Source organism: Dipodomys ordii, unplaced genomic scaffold, assembly GCF_000151885.1.
Source record: "Dipodomys ordii isolate 6190 unplaced genomic scaffold, Dord_2.0 Scaffold64, whole genome shotgun sequence".
Classification (NCBI taxonomy): domain Eukaryota; kingdom Metazoa; phylum Chordata; class Mammalia; order Rodentia; family Heteromyidae; genus Dipodomys; species Dipodomys ordii.
Window position 1 is genome coordinate 8,416,829 of NW_012267280.1, and position 15,781 is coordinate 8,432,609.

At 42.5% G+C, this 15,781-nt stretch overlaps 1 protein-coding gene across 1 annotated transcript in view; it reads right to left on the reverse strand.

Annotated features, from left to right (window-relative positions):
• Window positions 1–15,781, reverse strand: part of Myo16 (myosin XVI) — a 267,093-nt gene that overhangs the window by 81,517 nt on the left and 169,795 nt on the right. Inside the window, exons 25-26 of the mRNA XM_013022725.1 lie at window positions 15,156–15,236; window positions 14,629–14,834 (exon numbers count right to left, since the gene is read on the reverse strand). Coding sequence (XP_012878179.1) covers window positions 14,629–14,834; window positions 15,156–15,236 — 287 coding nt within the window. The remainder of the gene's footprint in view (window positions 1–14,628; window positions 14,835–15,155; window positions 15,237–15,781) is intronic.

Sequence of the window (15,781 nt, forward strand, 5' to 3'; positions counted from 1 at the left end):
CACAGCAACCTTATAGACACCTGTTTCTTAGGTTTTTAAAAATTATTTCTAATTTAAACCTGGAGTGTTAGAAACTTTCCTCTAACTGGCTTCTGGCTGTCATCTCTGAGGAAGAAATCAGCAACATTTCTCATGCCAACTTTGCCACCGTGGAGGGGCTATGGTTACAGCTGGTACAAGCCTGATGCCCAAGAAGTAGAGTGAGGCACTGGGTTCAATGGTTAACTCCACCTTTCTAGCAGCTGCTGCTTCTGGCACAGATGAGGCCTACTTCTGCTTTCTTCCTCTTGTTCATCTGAACTATTTAAACATTGGTTAAACTCATTTTATTCAGTTGAGTATTCTGCAGCTTCAGATGATGTAAGAAGAGCCTCTGGTCCATTACTTAAGTTATCCTTCAGCCATCTATAAATAGAACTGCTGCGTGGATCAAGAGCCAGCAAAAAGTGAGAAAACAAGTCAGACTCCAGTGTCTCATGCCTGTAATCCTAGCTACTTAGGAGGCTGAGATCTGAGGGTCACAGCTCAAAGCCAGCTCAGGCAGGAAAGTCCATGAGACTCTTATCTCCAATACATGCCTCAGGAAAAGCCAGAAGTGGCATTGTGACTTAAGAAGTAGAGTGCTAGCCGTGAGCACAGAAAGGCTCAGGGACAGAGGCTAGGCCCTGAGTTCAAACTCCAGGACCAGCAAAAACAAATAAATAAATAAAAATAAATGACATAAACAGACCAACTTTAAATATACCTTCACACGTAACAAAGGGTAACTGTGTTGTAACACAGATACACCGTAAATGACCATAACCCTCATATTATTAAACTAGCAAAAGACACAGGCTAGAATTTCACAATGGTTTGCATCCCATTCTTCAAGGCCTGTCTTAATGTTCTCTGTTTGTTTGTTTGAAGTGATCCAATATTGCTAGAGTGAAATTTTATGTAATTTCCCTGATTACTGCAGTTGAATGTCAATAGTGGATAAAAAGGTCAGGAGCATTTATTTGAGTTTGTTTGACCTGAAAAGAGTTGTAGTAATGTTTGCTGAGAAGATTTCTGAGAGAATGTCTGAGAAATGTAACTGACAGGTATTGATGAGCCTATTATTCTAATTACTTATTCTGAAATATATTTAAAATTATTTTTTGAATACTAACAGAGTCTCTTTAGGATCATCATAAGAGAATAGACATTTTCTGCTAACTTGTAAGTTCTGTCATGGGCAAAACAGGTGGCAACTTATCTTGAGCCAAGATACTCGTTTAGGGGAGGAAAAAGGGGGCAGAATGTTCAGAATTCTGTTCAGAGCCCTGCATTTAAAGATGCGCTTTGATCATTTGGTAATAGAATTCCCCAACCCAGATTTCCCCATGAATAAACTAAAAGTCACCGGCTTCCTGGATGATTTCTAGTATGCTTAATTTTAACTTAATTAAAATCCATGCACATTCAAACAAATATAGTACTCGCCTCCACTTCCTATCCAAAATTCATGTCTAGCATCATCATTTTATAAAATACCAGCTGCTCTATGTTAATTTTTATACCAAGATATAAATCTGTTTAGGAAAAGTTGGTATACATAATCTGAATAATCAAAGCAGAGAAGTGCTCCCTTATCTCCATTAGCAAAAAAAAACCTTAAAATGAAAATATGCAAAAAATACCTTCACTGTAGGAAGTTTACTATTATGAGAACAGATTCTAAGCGCTCACAGGAACAAGTTCCTTCTAGTGGGAAACAAATGTCACCCAAAGGGATCAAAGGTGGCTGGCTTCACAGCTCTATGTGAACTGGCAAGTATGAAGCTGTGGGTCTTAGGACAGTGCACATCCGTGGCTCTAGATGGGCAAGAGTAATTGAGTCAAGTCCTCAGGTGGCCCCAGATACTTTCCTGGGACAGTGTTTTGGCCTTAGCATAAGACATTGAAGCAGGAGACAAGGGATTTTCCTGGGCAGGATCCTGAAGAGTAGAGCTCACACCTCATGCCCAAGCAGAATACTGATTGTCATGCAAGTGAATGAACCACATAAGTTCCAGAAAAGACATCCAAATGGATTCAAGGCACCAGCCTCAGGGCAGGAGGGCTGCTGCTCCCACCAGTTCCAGTATAAAACTCTGGAATGCAATTTTCTCCCCTAAAAGAACAAAATACTGAAACCCCCCTATGGAAATCTGGCTGGTTCCACCAGACACAGCTGAAAAGAAAGCCCCGAATAACAACCTGCTTGAGTCCCAACCGAAGCCTAGAATATCTGTGGAAACCGAGCATGTACCGTCCGAGGAAACAAAATTCATGATGTCTGACAGCCAATCCGAAATGAATATGCATGTGAAGAAACAAAAATATACCACCTACCAAGAAAAATTCATTAACGCCAACCTGGAAATGAACCAAGTAATGGAATCAGCTGACTGATATATACTAGTCAAGAAGGAGAAACTGTGAAAGATGGGAGGAAACATTCACAAGCCCCCATTAGAACTTGCAGAAATGAAAGCTATAAAAACTCAAAATAGCACAGTTATCACTATTTTTTAATTTAATTTTATTGTAAAGGTGATGTACAAGGGGTTACAGCTACATAAGTAAGGTAATAAATTATCTTGACTGTAAAGAAGTAACACTAAAGACAGCAACAGAGACTAGAAAAAGAGAAAGACCAGAAACAATTAACTGGGCATTGGCGGCACAATTCAATGCCTGGTGAACGTGAAATAGTAAATACTGAGGGAGAGAAGATAAGGAGAAGGAAAAACTGTTTGATAAAAATATGTATAAGAATGTTCCAAATTTGACAAAAAACCCATAAACTCCAAGAAGTTTGCAGAAGCCAAGCGTAAGAAACATGAAGGGAACTTTACCAAACTGTACCACATCCAAATCGCTCAAAAATAGTAAGAAACAGAAAATATTAAAAGCACACAGAAACAAATGGCACATCGTGTACAGAGGAACAAAAGAGGGACAGCCAACTTCTACTTGGAAAAAGTGCAAGTCAGAGACGTTGCACCTTAAAAATACTGGAAGAAAAAAATCTGTCAACCTTAAATGCCTTACCAGCATTTCATGAAACTATCTGTCAAACTTGAAGGTGAGGATGAACAGCCCCAAGTCTGACTCTGACACAGACTATGGACCCTGGGAGAGGAAGGAGGGGCACTGGCTGTGCATGGAACATGCAAAGAGTCAGTGGGAAGTCTCTGTCTGTGTCTTTCGCGTCTGGCTTATTTGGCTTAGCATGGTGTTGCTTCGTTCCATCCGTTTCTTTGCAAATGACAACTTCATACTCCTTGTGGCTCAATAAACAGAATATTATCCACCTACATATTATACTGTATGTATTATTCATATATATATGCATCACATTTTCTTTATCCATTCATCTTTTGGTCACAGCTAGGTCAATTCCATAACTTGATTATTGTGACTAGTCCTTCAGCTCGATTTTGCTGAGTCTCCAACAAATCTAACAACTCATCTACAAAAATAAGTAAAGCTAAGTTATAAAATGTAAGTGAAATAATATGAGATCCACACATCAGAGAATCAATGTGTGCCCACAAACTCATAATAAAAGAAAACTATCTGGGTTCTTCCCAGAAGCCCTCCTTCCTCCTGGTCCCACCATGGGTTTCCTGACCCCGGGCTCTCCTTCCTGTCCTCCAGTCTGATAAACTGAGGCTCACTACCCCGTCCTACCTCTGGGCACTCACTCTGGCTACATCTGGGCCATGTTGCTCTCAGGGGAAGGAAGTCTTGGGCTTTCTGCAGCAGACTGCCTGAGATGAGGCTCCAGAGAGAGGCAAGAAAATAATGAACGCCATGTTCCCACACATTCTGCCCCTTGAGCCAGAAGCTAAGTTTTCCCAGGGAGCTTTTCCTGGTTGTATAAATACATGCTTCCAGATTTCCCACTGTCTGGGCCCCAGGTCAGGGGCGGGGGGTGAGGGGGTGGGTTAAGGGGGTGGTAATTGGTGAACTCATCAGCTCCTCATTATCTAATGAAATGTCAGAAAGTCTCACCAAGTACTTAGGTGGCCATAGAAGATTTTACATTGCAAATCCAATGTCTACCTACTGACTAGGGAAGGCTGAACTGAGTGAGGCTAAAGAGCTGACACCAGTGATCTAACTTTAAATATTCATTTGAGGAAAAAGACAATAGAGATCATAACATAAACACCGTTTCTATAAATAAATATATCAATACAATTGTAGTAAGACTGGCAAAGAAAACACATAAGTATCAATATCAGGATCAGAAGACAGAATGCCACTGTATAGGTGGCACACTATAAAGGAATCCTTTGGATAGCTCCAATAAATTCAACACACTTCAGATAGAGTAGACCAGCTCCTCGAAACTCACAAATAGATAAAGAAATAACTAGCGTCTGTGTGTCTTCAGAATATATCAAAACCTAAAAAAATCAACTCCATATAATATTGGAAAGGTATTGAGACAAAAGGTTCACAGAGAAGATAAATGTGGGATGAACAAGCTGACAGAGAATGAAGGCTGGGCAAGTTAAGGTTTCTGGGTCAGCACACACAGGAAGTGCTGGGGGAGGGGTCATCTGTGTGGTGATGCTGATGAACTCATGACCCGAAACACAAAAGTTTCTGGTGCTGGATGTTGAAAAGAAGTAGATTTCCTCTTACCAGAGTGTAATAAGTGGTTTATTGGGAGCACTGATCAAAGCATGATCAAAGATGAAGAGTCAACATGTAAAAGTATGTAACTTAGTTCTGAACTATTCAAGTATAGGAAGGTAATTATGGTACTGAATTTTGGTCCTGAAAAATGAAGTATATTAGAGGCAGAAAATGGATTACTTTGTATGCATACTTCCTCCAAATATAGGCCCAGTAGGTTTTTGAATTACCTATATAATGACTTCATTTTAAATGTCTCTGGTAACAGCATAAAGTCAATCTTGAAATGAAATGTAAGTCATCATTAAGGAAAAAATGTGTAGGCATAATTTTCATTTTGCATTACTGTTTTTAACTTATCATTATTGCATTAACTCGGATCATGGAATTTAAGGGACTGGCATGGAGTCCTGCCCTTTCTCCATCTGTCTTGTTAATGTTCCTCCTCTATATGTTATTCTCTAAACTGCTTGCCTGTATCCTTTCAAGCAAGAGAAGGGAGCAAATTCTGCTTTAATCCACTGGTAGGGACCACTTACTACTCAGGCTGCAATTTAGTCAGCTGAGACTAAGAAAAACACAAACATGGAAAGGTTGATGTAGAGACAAGAATGTAACTTGTGCATATACAATTTTGGACTTTCAACTCAGAGGGACAAGATAATCAGATCAGGGATTTTAGATCCCTTGGAGTTGAATATCTCTGGATTTTGATTTATAAGGCATATTAATCTTTGAACTTTGATTTCTCAGTGGTAACGTAAAAATCAGAGAAGATTTATAGGCACATTGGCACTACCAGATTTTATTCTTAGAATTGCTCTTTTTTCATCTGAACATTTTCTTTCTTTTTCTGGTTGGAGAAGCCCTGAGGAACTATTTTGGACCATGTATCAGGCAAGCTTTGGGGTGGAAGCAGAATGCATTTACATCCTGAACACAGATTGGATTTGAGATAGATACAGGAAGGGATTGTTGACCATTTCAGGAATGAGGGTATAAAATCAGTATCGCTTCTCTTAGTTTCCAGGAGGACTCCAAGTGAAGCCATTGGAACAGCCTGAGGATGGAGGATGAAATGCTCTGGAAGACTGAGGATACAGCAGTTGGAACAGCCTGAGGGTGGAAGATGGAATGTTCTAGAAGGCTGAGAATACTGCCTAGTGTACAGGCACACCCCAGTTCTTTATGGGCTCCCTCGATGAGCCTTGTGATCCTGGAAAAGAAATCGCTGTGGAGGATGGAAACAGAAGCCTTCTCTCGCACCTGTATCTCCCTACAGAACAATCTATTAAGCTGCCCCCCTGTCCTTCCTATTTGCCAACGGAAAGTAACAGGATGGCCCAATTCAATAACTGATTTGGGGAGGAGAAGACACTCACAATTTCCCTAACTGCTTATGAACATACTCCTTGTAAACAAACGGCTGGTTTCTTCTATTTCTCCAAATTCAAAATTCAGAATTCTGGGATTAAACTCTTTTATGGCTCCTTACCGTTGTATCAAAATATAATGCAACCATCAAGATGTTAAATTCAGGTAGCACACACTAGGGTACCATTTTCCCGGAATGGGAACACTCTCTCTGCTTTCCTCTACATCCCGTGACTATTCAGGGGATTATACATTCACTTTAAATCATGTGGATTCGTCAGTTTGGGGGGGGGGTACTTGTTTTCCGTGTTTGTTACAAGATCATTTGAGGTGTGAGTTTTTATTCTGCACAGACTTTAAATGAAAAGGTGCAGTTCTCCATTTGCAAATGTGCTTCTGCCCCCGGGGTAAGGTTGTACCTGTTGGGCGGGGAGCCGGGGACTGCCTGCCCCTCCTGCCAGCATCCTAGCAAAGACACTCCGGATAAAGAGTGCTGCTGAATGTTAGAACTCCCCACAGAGTTCTTCTCCTCTCTGGTGTCTCAGTGTCCCCGTGCTCACAACTGGGCAACTGCCTGTGAATGTTAATGACACATTGGCACAAGGGAACAGCACAGAGAGAAGCTGGAGAGAGCAGCTACTTTAGGCAGGGACCAGGCTTTTGCCCCATAGTAACTAGGAATGCCTTGAGGGATGCCAGGTGAAACTCTGAGCCAAGACTCAACACCACCGAGTCACAGTTTTCTGAGCTGTAAACCAGAACACAGGGACGGACAGATCCATGGATGTGTTCAGGTAACACACCTGTGAAAAGCTGAGCACAGTGCCCAGTGCCTCGTGAAAACTGAGGAATGTGACTTAAGGGCGAAGTCAATCAAAGACATTCTTAATAATGTAATAACCACTGTTTATGAGGACAGACAAGACCTTGAAGAGTTCCTGTGAGGAACAGAATAATGATGGTGAAATTCAGAGGTCTTCCACCACCACGGAAACGTGATTGTACCCATGATGCCAATCGTGGTTCCTAAGTCATACTGGCTTTTCAACTCAGAAAAACGCTTGTTCAAAATCAGCATGAATGAATAAGTAATGAAGAAATGAGTGATAGATGAATGAGTGCTGTCATTGGGGATCCTAAAACCTGAAAGAAGAAATTAGGAACTTAGCCAGATTATAAAAGCAAGCATCTAAGTCATCTACCATTATCAGTCCCCACTCCCCAGATCTCCCCAAGGAGGAAAACAGAACTGTACCAAGAAGTAACGAAGCTAGGTATGGTGGCTCATGCCCGTAATTCTAGCCATTCAGAAGGCATAGGTAGGAGGAAGATCATGGTCTGGGTTGGCTTGGGCAAAAACATAAGATCCCACTTGCAAAATAACTAAAACAGAAAGGGCTGAGGAAATGGCTGAAGTGTTAAGTGAATGCTAGAGCATCTGCAGCTGCCTGCACTGCCCACTATGTAAGGACCAAGTTGAACAGCTGTCAGAGATCACTGGTGTGCAGGTAGCTCTACCATCATTACTACTTCCTTCTTTATAGACAAATGTTGCAGTTTCTTGAAGTGGATTATGGGGGGATTTGATCTAAAATCCACTAAGTAGTATAACAAATTACAAATAGAGATTTAATTATGTTAAAGCTGAAATGACATCTAGACTCTATCTTGTAAGCTTCTCTCATATTTATTTCATTGAAAAACTACAGGACTGGTGTTCATGGTTTTTTTCTTCTGAAACTTCATGAAACTATTTCCAACCAACCCAACTCTGCAGAACACACTTCACAGAGTGGATATGGTTAGACTTGGCAAAATTGCCTTGAAGAAAATTCATTTGCCAATTAAAGTTTTCAGAAGATTTATTATCTCCTGACCTTATAAATTCCCATTTCTTTTTTTTTGATGGGGGGAGGAGTCCAGTCATGGGGTCTGAACTCAGGGCCTGGGCGCTGTCCCTCAGCTCTTCAGCTCAAGGCTAGCGCTCTACCACTTGAGCCACAGCAACACTTCCCGCTTTTTTCTTTTTGCTTATGTGGTACTGAGGAATCGAACCCAGGGCCTCATGCATGCAAGGCAAATACTCTACCACTGAGCCACCTTCCCATCCTCTCCCATTTCTTTTAAGGATGTATTGACAGAGGCTGGCATTTCCCGCCTGGACCAGGGAAACTTCCAGAACATTGCAGCACAAGTTCTGCCTCTGGTGGGTGCCTGTCTTGTTGGGCATTTGTTGCCTGTGAGTTTAATTCAATCCAGTCAAGCACATCTTCTTTCACCCCCCCACCCCCCACCCCCGTCCCACACCTATGCTCTCTCACTGTGTGACCTTCCAGCACGTGATGTGTCAATCAAACAAGCAAACAGATTCAGACTGTTTCTGAGTGGGATTCCATCCAGCATCAATCTCAAACCACACTTGGATCCCACCCAGACCAAGCTGAACATCAAACACCCCAGTGCATTTCCTGGAGAAGTTCTTCTGCCTTTTCCAGACGCATTCACCTTATTAAATAGTGAACTCTGTCAGCAATACCATCCTGGCCACTGTGACCAGGGCCTTAGGTGAACTGTGACTGTGTTCTGCAGGGAGGGCCACCATGGTTTTGTGGAAGACTTAAATAGTTTCCTTCTGATCCTGGAGATACGCAAAGAAGAAAGGAGGAGAGAAGGAATAGGAAGAAGAGAAGAAAGGAGAATAGGAATGATACAAAGGCAATGGGAAAATAAAAGAAAAGGAGAGAAAGAAAGGGAAGAGAAGGAAGGTAAAGGAGAAGGGAAGAGGAAAAAGAAAAAGGAAGGGAATGGGGTGGAAGGGAATGGGAGGGGAGGGGAGGGGAGAAGAGGGTTGATACATATAGCTAAAAGCTGGCACCTTCTGGACTAGTCCACTGACAGAAAGTATGGAGTATAATGTCATCTTCATGATAAAAATTAAAGAGATCAATGGGAACATGGCTGGGTCCAGAAAACACTCTTGAAGCCATTTCTGTAGTATGATCTCATACGATTCATTCCTTTGATTCTACAAAAAACACCATGACAGTATTAGTCTTAACTACACTTCCTGGATAGATGTAACAGCATTGAGCTGTCTGTCCAAGCCTGGATGGGTAAGCGCTGTATGGCTCCTAATTGCTCCACAGCCTTCCCTTAAGAAGACACAGTAGCTTGTTACAAAGCTGCACGGTCATTTCCTTTCTTCCTACTCCATAGACCTGGGCTAGGACCAGCAGAATGCAAGGAGAACCTGCTGGGCCACTTCTGTTCTAATGTCCCTTCTCCTGCCTTGGGACTCTGAACCAGGGCCAGAAGTCTCCCTCTGCTGGAAAGGGGTCACATGGGCTGCTGTGTGGGTAAAAGAAGCTATACATTCTGGCCAGGCAGGCTTTAGCCCATACCAACCATGACTGTAAGAGAGGTCCTCAGGTAAGAACGGCCCCATGTATCCCAGTGAAACCCCAGAATTTGGAGGAATAATAAACTTCTAAAATCATATATAACATATAAATAATACCTCATGCCTCTAGGTTTAAGGACATTCTGACAGTCACAGATCATTGGGCCCAGAGTGTATTCATTTCCCCTTCTGGGGTACTTGGAGAGCCACCACCCAGCCCTGCCCGTGTTGATCACGGTAAAGTGGCTGCCGTGGACCTGAGGGAGTCACAGCCCGCCCCTCCCCCCAGCTTACACGCATTCTGTCATTTCTTTATTCTCTCTGTCTCAGCAACGATACTTCATAGATCCAGGCTGGTCCTTATACCTGGATGTCATCATGAAATCAAGACTGAGATTCCAGCTGATTTCAGCTTAGGGGTGCGACTTCTGAACCTCAGAAAAGCGCAATAGGGAGAGAAACAAGACTTGACTCTCTTCAGCTATGCACCAGGGACTTTTGTTCTACAGGGTATATTTGAGAGAGCTGGCTTGCAGCCTGGCCTCCGCAGAGGACCCCAAGGAGCTGAGGAATCCGACCAGGGCATGGGGAACACCTCTGCCATAGGTGCATACTGGACTCTGCCACGCAGACCTCCAGGGCTGGATCCAGAGACACAAGGGCAGCAGCCTCTGCTGGACGTGAGGCGTGGACTCTGGTCCCCTTGGGCAGAGATGAGCCACCTATTTCTGTAATGGGTCAAGGACTAAAGACTTCACATGCTGAAAGGCAACACTGGGCATTTTATGTGGGTACTTGTAAAACCTTCTTCTTGCTTGCACATAAGAAAACAGGAAGCAGGTTTGCCTGGGGGGTGGCCCGGGTGCCCCCCTCAGGGTAGATGTCCATCTACCCAGTGGCTGCAATGACAGCCCCCTGAAGTATGATGTGATTAAGTATGTGAGAAGTACAACCCAAGATGCTTAGGAACTTGGAGAAGACACACGAGGTGACTGGGAGTGTTACCAAGGGTTTTCTAAAGGAGAAGACACCTGGGTGAATTTCCAAAGATATGACATTACAAGCAAGACAGAAGACATGATAACACTACCCCGACAAAGCCTCAAGGTTTCTGAAACTACAGCGTACGGGCAGATGAGCCATATTTCCTTCCATGAGCAGCAAAATACCATGAAAGCAGTTCCAAAGCTGCCCAAACATAACTTGTCCAGCTTTGGTACTGAGTGACATCTATATACATGGACACAAAGGGCTGTTCTAGATGTCTTTGGTGATTGTGACAAAAATGCCATGGACTGAGCAACTTAAACTACAGAATTTGTTTCCCTCACTTCTGGAGGTTGGAAAGGCCAAGAGCATAGTGCTGATAATGGCATTCCTGTTTCCCCTTCCCGGAAAAAAGGACCAGGGGAGGCAGAGACAGACCTGAGGGGGCGGGGGAGGGAGGGTGGGGAGAACAGTGGCCTCAATCTCCAGTGCAGTTACCTAGAAGTGAGGCTTCAACATGAACCGGGGGACAGGGTTCCCCCATGGTCACTGATTCCAACCATGCACCACAGTTCACACAGTGTAATTTGGTCCCACTGATTCTTTCGCTGTTCCACCTGGTGAACAGTGTCCAAGCTGGTGCTTGTCCTGGGAGACAGGTCCATGATCTTTCCCACCTTATTCTAAGCTGCAGTTTTCCTGGAGACCCCAGCCACAGCCATCTTAATGTCTTGTACAAGCTCGTTAGAGCTGGAGCCTCTGGGGAACTGCGCTTATCCTGGCTTGGGGAATGGCAGAGAGGGATGGGGTTGACAGAAGAGCAGGACACCCAGGCACAGGTTCAAAGCCTAGCAGCACCCCCAATACTCCCAGGAAAGGTTATTTCCGCATTCATCAGTGTGTCCACGTGCTGATTTCCACAATAACAAAGGATGCTCCAATGAGCAGCTGCCTGATTCCAAACCACAAAACCAGTCACTCAACAGTACCATTTCCCACCTCAGCTCCTCATTCTCTTTAACCCAATGTCCATTGGCATGTATGTCTGTCTTTCCTGTCATGTGGAAATATTTAAGTTGAACAGCCATTAATCTTCAACAGCTAATTCCTTCTGAAGTCAATTATTTAGAGTGTATGATGCACAGATCTTAGGGACTAAGACATTGCCACCCCTATTTTAAAAAAGCATAAATAGAAAGAATTGTACTTAGTTGCAAAAGAAAATAATTATATTTATATATATACATATATATATAAAATTCTAATTGAGGTTGGCCCTTATGGAGCTAAACATACACAGGATAAAAGGTAAAGATAAAATTATAAAATATCACACATATACAAGTTATGATCCCTACACTATTTTGGAGATGAGCAGTTCAGATTATTGCCTGTTGAAATAGCACTTAGGAAAAGCTATGCAGTTACCAAACCACCTCTGAATCATTCAGTGATGTTGTTTTCACTGGTAAACACCTGGGAGCCTTTAGTGCGGAGTCTCTCTGATGACAAGAACCCAAGATGCTCTGATAAAAGCAACAAAAGATGACTAAAGAGCACTAAAAACTTTACCAAAAAAAACCCCACTAAAATATTGATTGAGATGAATCCTATTTCACTCTACCATAGAAATCCACATACAGTTCCTCTCAAACTTCCATGAAAGCTCACTTTGGAATCTTAACAAGTTAGCCTTACTTGAATTCAGTAAACCTGGGGTGGCCTACGACATCTTGCATTACCATAAAAGCACTTTTAGAACACAAAGGCACTGGAACATTCTCAACTCTTGGCGAGAAGATACGAAACAAAACCATAGTCCCCAAATGTCAATATGGAGTTGGCCAAGTGTTTGCTATGTGCCCATATAATCAATCCCTGGAAGCTTGTTAGAAATGCTAATGATAACATAGGCCTTCCTCAAAGCTACTGAATCTGGTAGAATGTGTATTCAGGATTCCTGTGTGAGATTGGTGTTCGAGACTGCTAGTCTTGGTAAGGTTGTCTGTTCCACACCGTAATTCACCAAGGCCTATGACCACTCCCCACTCAGAGCACACGCTGCTGGCAGAGAGCGATCACCACCCTGAGCCCAAGGAACTTGTCCTCACTGTTCTTCACTGACTGGTGGATGGAGATGCAAGCCAGTACACCCACCAACTTCACACCTGGTTGAGGTTCTGATGGGAACTCATTCACCCAAGATACCTTGTACCTCATATGGTGGGAATACTGTCTCCTAATGGGCAAACTGTCATGCATGAGAAATCTGTGTTCATTAGTGAGCCAGACACTCCTGGATTTCTATCCAGGAAACAGAAAGAGGCAGACCAGAAGAGAAGCAGTGCTAACCAAAGGCTACTCAGGGTACAATAATCAATGGTGTGCTGCACTGTTCCTATTCAAAATGCCCACAGCAGTCATCGTTATACTCAGACTTAAAATTAGTTTCTTTATAGATACATTGACTTTACAGTTATTTCCTGGAAATTGTTCTCACTTATAAGTATCATTTATGGTTTAAACAGAAATATCAATATACATTCTGTAGATTAAACACATTCATTCTCCAGGAGGTTAAGCTTATCTTCTACCTTTGAAGATACTCTCATCATTTCTTTAAAATGAGTGGCTCTAGCAGAACTCATAGGATGTTTGTTCTTTCTTTGTGATGTTTACTGAGATGAACAATAAACAAATGCTACTATTTTTTCCAGAAAAATGATAAAAATTGAACAAAGAATTTTAGTCAAGTGTTGAAATGTTATAGAATTTGCTCTGACTACAAGTTTTTACTTAGTAGTAACACATTTCCTCTTTTGTTGAGTTTGGTTTTGTTGAGTTTGGCTTCCTCAAGGTGAACTGGTCCACAAAAATGTTTAAATCTTCCTTAGGTCCATGGTTTAACCACAGGTGCTAGATTCCCCACTCACAACCCTGATCTCACTTTACATCAGTGTTGCTTTTAAATCTCATTTTTTCATAGGTTTATTAAGTCTATTCTGGCTTTCTTTTTGCCCATCCTCTTTTATTTATGAAATGCCTAAAATAGATATTATTGTTGTTGTTGTTGTTGTTATTATTAATCGTTATTATTATTTTCTCCAAGATTAACACTAGCTTCACTAGCTTCTCTGACTCCAGAGTGCATCTCCTGTGTCTGTCACTCTGCTCACTGAACCACCAATGGTGAGAAAGGCCTTTCTTTGCCTCTGTTCCATTTATCTGTCTACAAGGAGTGAACAGTCATAGCAAAGAATTCCACAGAAGCCTTGAGTAGTGTTTGTGAGCACATATTTTCAAATTTAGTTAATATTCCTGGATTCATTCTTTAAAATGGGTTCATTGATATCGATTTGAAGTCAGACTAAGGGTTCTTATGAAAGAAAAAACATACAAACAAAGACACAGACTGATAGGCGGATTCTGCATGGTGGGAGTTGGTGGGCAGGCCTTGAGGATGCTGAAACGAGTCTCTGTGGGAGTAGATCTACTGGCCAGAGACCCACCCACACCAAATTAGAGCCTCTTGGTAACCAGCTCCCCCGCCCCCAGAGTCCTTCTGAGCTGAATTTACCTAAGAGTAGATGACAAACTTCTTCTCTGTGGGCCAGATAACAAATACGGCGCAAATATGTTCACACTCTATACCCAGACACCATTGTGGGGAAGAAGTGGCCATGAATGGTACACAAACAATACTCACTGTTATGTCACAACAAAATTGTAGCTACAGATCAAATGTGAATCTGTGACCTAAACTGTGCTTTCTTCATAGATATAAAAAGGAAATAACCACATAGATGCTTTTTTTCTTTTAAGTAACAGATATCTCATAAACACTATGTCTTGTAATTTTCTTATTGTATTAAGGTGTTGTACAAAGGGGTTCAATTCTGTCATTTTTATGAACTTTTAAGTCCAAACATAGCCACACATTTAAGGGAATATGAACATATTTTGCAATGGTGGCACATGCCCGTGATCCTGGCCATGACAGGAAGTCAGAAGAGGAGAACTGCAGTTCAGGTCTGCCAGACCTCAAAAAAAAAAAAAAGAGAGAGACTCTACCTCAAATCAATAATAGGGCATAAGAAGTGGAGGTGTGAGTCTTTGCTCTAGCAAACACGCAGCCCTGAGTTCAAACCGCATTGCTACCAAAGCTCCTGAGAGCTCAACCAGGACGCCGACTGACTGTGGTGGCTTACCTTGCCAGGAAGTTGGAGAAAGACAGGCGGGCAGGGAACCCATGGCGGAAGACCTTCACCACCTCCAAAACCCCGATGTACTGCAATTGGGCAGAGACGTAGAAGGGGTCAAAGGTGTCTGGAAGCTGGGAGCTGTTGGGCTTGATGCAGTGGACAAAGTGCAGACCGCCCTGCTGCAGCTTCCCCGTGATCTCAGCCAGCGACTTCTGTGAGGAAGGAAAGGCAGCTGATGCTCTGCAGGAGACATGGACAGAAGGCAGAGCCTGGGGGACAGAGAGAGAGCACGGGGGATAGAGAGAGATCACAGGGGACAGAGCAGAGCACAGGGGACAGAGAGCAGCTACAGCACAGACCTCTGCCTTCAGTGCAAGGCTCTGCTGTGTGACTTATTTAATCACACAGAGTACACATGTGCTTGCTTTCTCGGAGACTACAAATTGTCAAAAACCAAAAAAAGTCTGTGCACACCTTCTGCTGTTTATATAAATACATTGAGTCTCTGAATCTGAAAGAAGGACATCACTAACCCTGAGTTGTGATGCTCTGGTGACTGGGTCTCTTCGTTCTAGTCTTTGGAGGAATGTAGAAGTTCCTTTCTTTTTTAATAACTGGAAAGAGAAAGAGAGAGAGAGAGAGAGAGAGAGATTTATTTTGCACAATTCAAGTTTGAGGGAGTAAATAGGAATGAAGCTTCATATTCATTTAATTCTATTTACAGGCTAATGTATAACACATAGACTAAACACCAGCACCAAATGATGCTTTCTGCAATGCTACTGTGAGTGGAGGAGTCAGGCTATTGCAGGGAAAGCAATGACCTTCCTGCTGACCTTCAAGGGCAAGGGAGAACCTACAGCAGATCTACAATTCTATGTGCATTCTTATTTGAGAATAAACATAGATCCTGATTTGACTGTTCCACAAAATTCTCTGTGGGAGCCTAGCTTTATGATCAACTGTTAATAAACTGTTAGTATTTATCTCAAAGTGCAGCTTCCCCTAGGGAAAAAGGGGATGATTTTATGTTATAGAGATGATGTCCTAACAATTGGTAATTTGTTCCTTACATGCAGCAGTAGCATGAATGTATGGCTGGACACTTTCTTATCCATATTTTTCCCTACTTTTGTTTCTTCTTTTGATTAACTATTAA